The sequence below is a fragment of the Penaeus chinensis genome, chromosome 11, assembly GCF_019202785.1.
Source record: "Penaeus chinensis breed Huanghai No. 1 chromosome 11, ASM1920278v2, whole genome shotgun sequence".
NCBI classification, from domain to species: Eukaryota; Metazoa; Arthropoda; class Malacostraca; order Decapoda; family Penaeidae; genus Penaeus; species Penaeus chinensis.
The window spans coordinates 18,047,223-18,049,722 of NC_061829.1; the positions used below are offsets into that span (position 1 = coordinate 18,047,223).

The following is a 2,500-nucleotide window of genomic DNA, read 5'->3' on the forward strand; positions in this document are numbered from 1 at the left end:
CGTTGCGGCAATATGGCTCGCTCATTTCTTCTATGGGGCGTATTGGCGGTTGGCATCGGTGAGTGCGTGTGAGAGGATGTGTGCTTGCCGCGTGTGTTCCCCTGCCCTGTGACCTTGTTTCCCCCCAGCCCTGTGACCTGACCACCTCTTTGTGAACTCAGGCGTGTGTGAACTCTAACCCTCCTCCCTCGTCGTGTGACCCCGAGCAACGTGGGCGGGGGCAAGTGGGCGTCGTGCCAGAGTGACAGGCTCACCCACAGTGACCCCGGAGCCTGTAGCCAGTTTTTGCCGTTAGGATTAAGGCTCCGAGTGCCATGCGAGGGCGCGTCCCCTGTCCCCAGCCCGAAGTACCTTCCTCGGGCCGCCCATTCACCTCTGACATCGCTCGCTGGCTCACGCCCACGTCGAATCATTCACACTTTCTTACTGAACACTATGCGATTCGTTTACCCAGTTGGTGTTCACGTAAGAATCCAGGAAGTTGAATCTCACGGCTCGCTCGCGGGAGATTCATTCGCCTGGGAAGCATTACGGTGTTGGATGCGCCTCTAGCCTTTCACAGCCTGGCTAGCTATAGGGGATTTTGCTCGTGCTTTGGATGCAATGCCAAGTTTATCGAACAGTGACGATGATATTAGTATAACCTTATGAATTCAACTATTAGAATTCCATTACTAGCTTCCGCATCCTTAACACATATTAACGTGGCATCTATTTACAAATGTATTGCAGTAAATTTGATAAGGTTATACATTTGGCCAGTATCGTTATTGCAACAGTGTCTTTGTGTGTATCGAGACACATGCTTCAACGAATAATCTCCCATTTGACGTAGACTGTGATCACTGTACGTAATTGTTCATGTGTAGATATATTCATCTGTTTTATGGATCGAACTGTATGTCTAATATTGACTACTAACTTAGAAATAGCTTTATTTAATTCTTCATGCAGTTACGAATATTTCAATACCACACACGTACAATAAGCTTCCAAAACTGGCTACTGTGGTGCTATGTGTGGGAGGGGGGGGGGGGGGCATGAGAAAGATGAGAGATTCTTGCTTTCACTTTTACGTTTGAACTTGCTTTCTTAAGGCGTTCGACTAGCTTAACCCTGTCTATTGTGTCGTGTGAACCTCTCTTTCTCTCTTTCTCTGCCTCTCTTTGTCTTTCTCTGTCTTCTATTCCCTTTCTCGGTCTCTCTTTCATGCTCTCTCTCTCTCTTTCTCTCTCTCTCCCTCTCTCTCTCTCTCTCTCTCTCTCTCTCTCTCTCTCTCTCTCTCTCTCTCTCTCTCTCTCTCTCTCTCTCTCTCTCACACACACACACACACACACACACACACACACACACACACACACACACACACACACACACACACACACACACACACACACACTCTCTCCCTCTTTTCTTTCTTTCTCTTTTTTCCCGCTTTCTCTCCTTTGTGATGTCTGACAACCAATATTTTTGCATTCGTGTGTAGTAATGAAATCAAAAATTTTTGATTTACCGTTGTTGTTTAAAATGCTCTTTGTATTAGTGTCAGTAAATGCAGTAATTAAAGTAAAAGTTTCATCCTTTTGTCACAAGGTTTACCAAAACATAACCGACCATGCTGTAGATATTAGCTACATAATATAATGTTGAAATAGCCATGTCGTATCGATATCACTGATTTAATAATTAGCGAGTGTGGTATTTAGGATTCATAATTAGGATCTTTGAAACTACTCGTACGTATACGATTTCGTGCCTAGGCTTCCCCGCTCTCTGTTTCTCCCGCTTAGCATAACACTACCTGTTCGAAAGTCCTCTCTCGCTAGCCGTAAAAACGACAGCGATCATTGTTTTTTTTTTTTCATTCCTGGTCTGGAAAGCGCTTACTCGTCTTCCCCTCCCCCCCCCCCCCCATCCCCCTCCTCTCTCTTTCTCCCCCTTCTCCCTCCTCCTCTTTTTTACCCTCCCACCCTCCCTCCCTCATCCCAACCTCTTTCTACCCTCTCCTTCTCTCCCTCCCTCTCTCTCTCCTTCTCTCCCTCCCACTCTCCCCCATCCTCTTCCACCTTCCCTCTCTCCCTCCCTCCCTCTGCCCTCCCTCCAACTACACTTTTGTTGATACGGAATTTTCACCCCGCGTCTCGCTCTCTTCTACCCCCACCCCACCCCACCCCTCCCCCTCCGCCTCCTACCCCGGTCCCAACCCTTTTCAGCCCCCGTCCGGACCGCCCGCGACATATGTGTGAACAGGTTCTATACTTCCTCTGAGAAAGAATACAAGACTTTCACTTAAAACCGCAGCTTTTTATTTGTTTGATCTTTTAATAGCAATTACGGTAACTGATGAAGGTTTGGAGCCCTTAAATAACGTGTTGATTTAGGAACATGTAAAAAAGAAAAGATGCTTGAGTTGATTAATTCAATGTCTACGATTATGGTAAAGTAATATAGTGTAGATTATGATAAATAGTGAATTATGATGTTATAAGATTAATTGTTC

General features: G+C 46.1%; 1 protein-coding gene across 1 annotated transcript in view; it reads left to right on the plus strand.

Moving 5' to 3' along the window:
- Positions 1-12: 12 nt before the first annotated feature.
- Positions 13-2,500, plus strand: part of LOC125030672 (chitin deacetylase 1-like) — a 13,671-nt gene continuing 11,183 nt past the window's right edge. The window contains exon 1 of the mRNA XM_047620866.1: positions 13-58. Coding sequence (XP_047476822.1) covers positions 13-58 — 46 coding nt within the window. The remainder of the gene's footprint in view (positions 59-2,500) is intronic.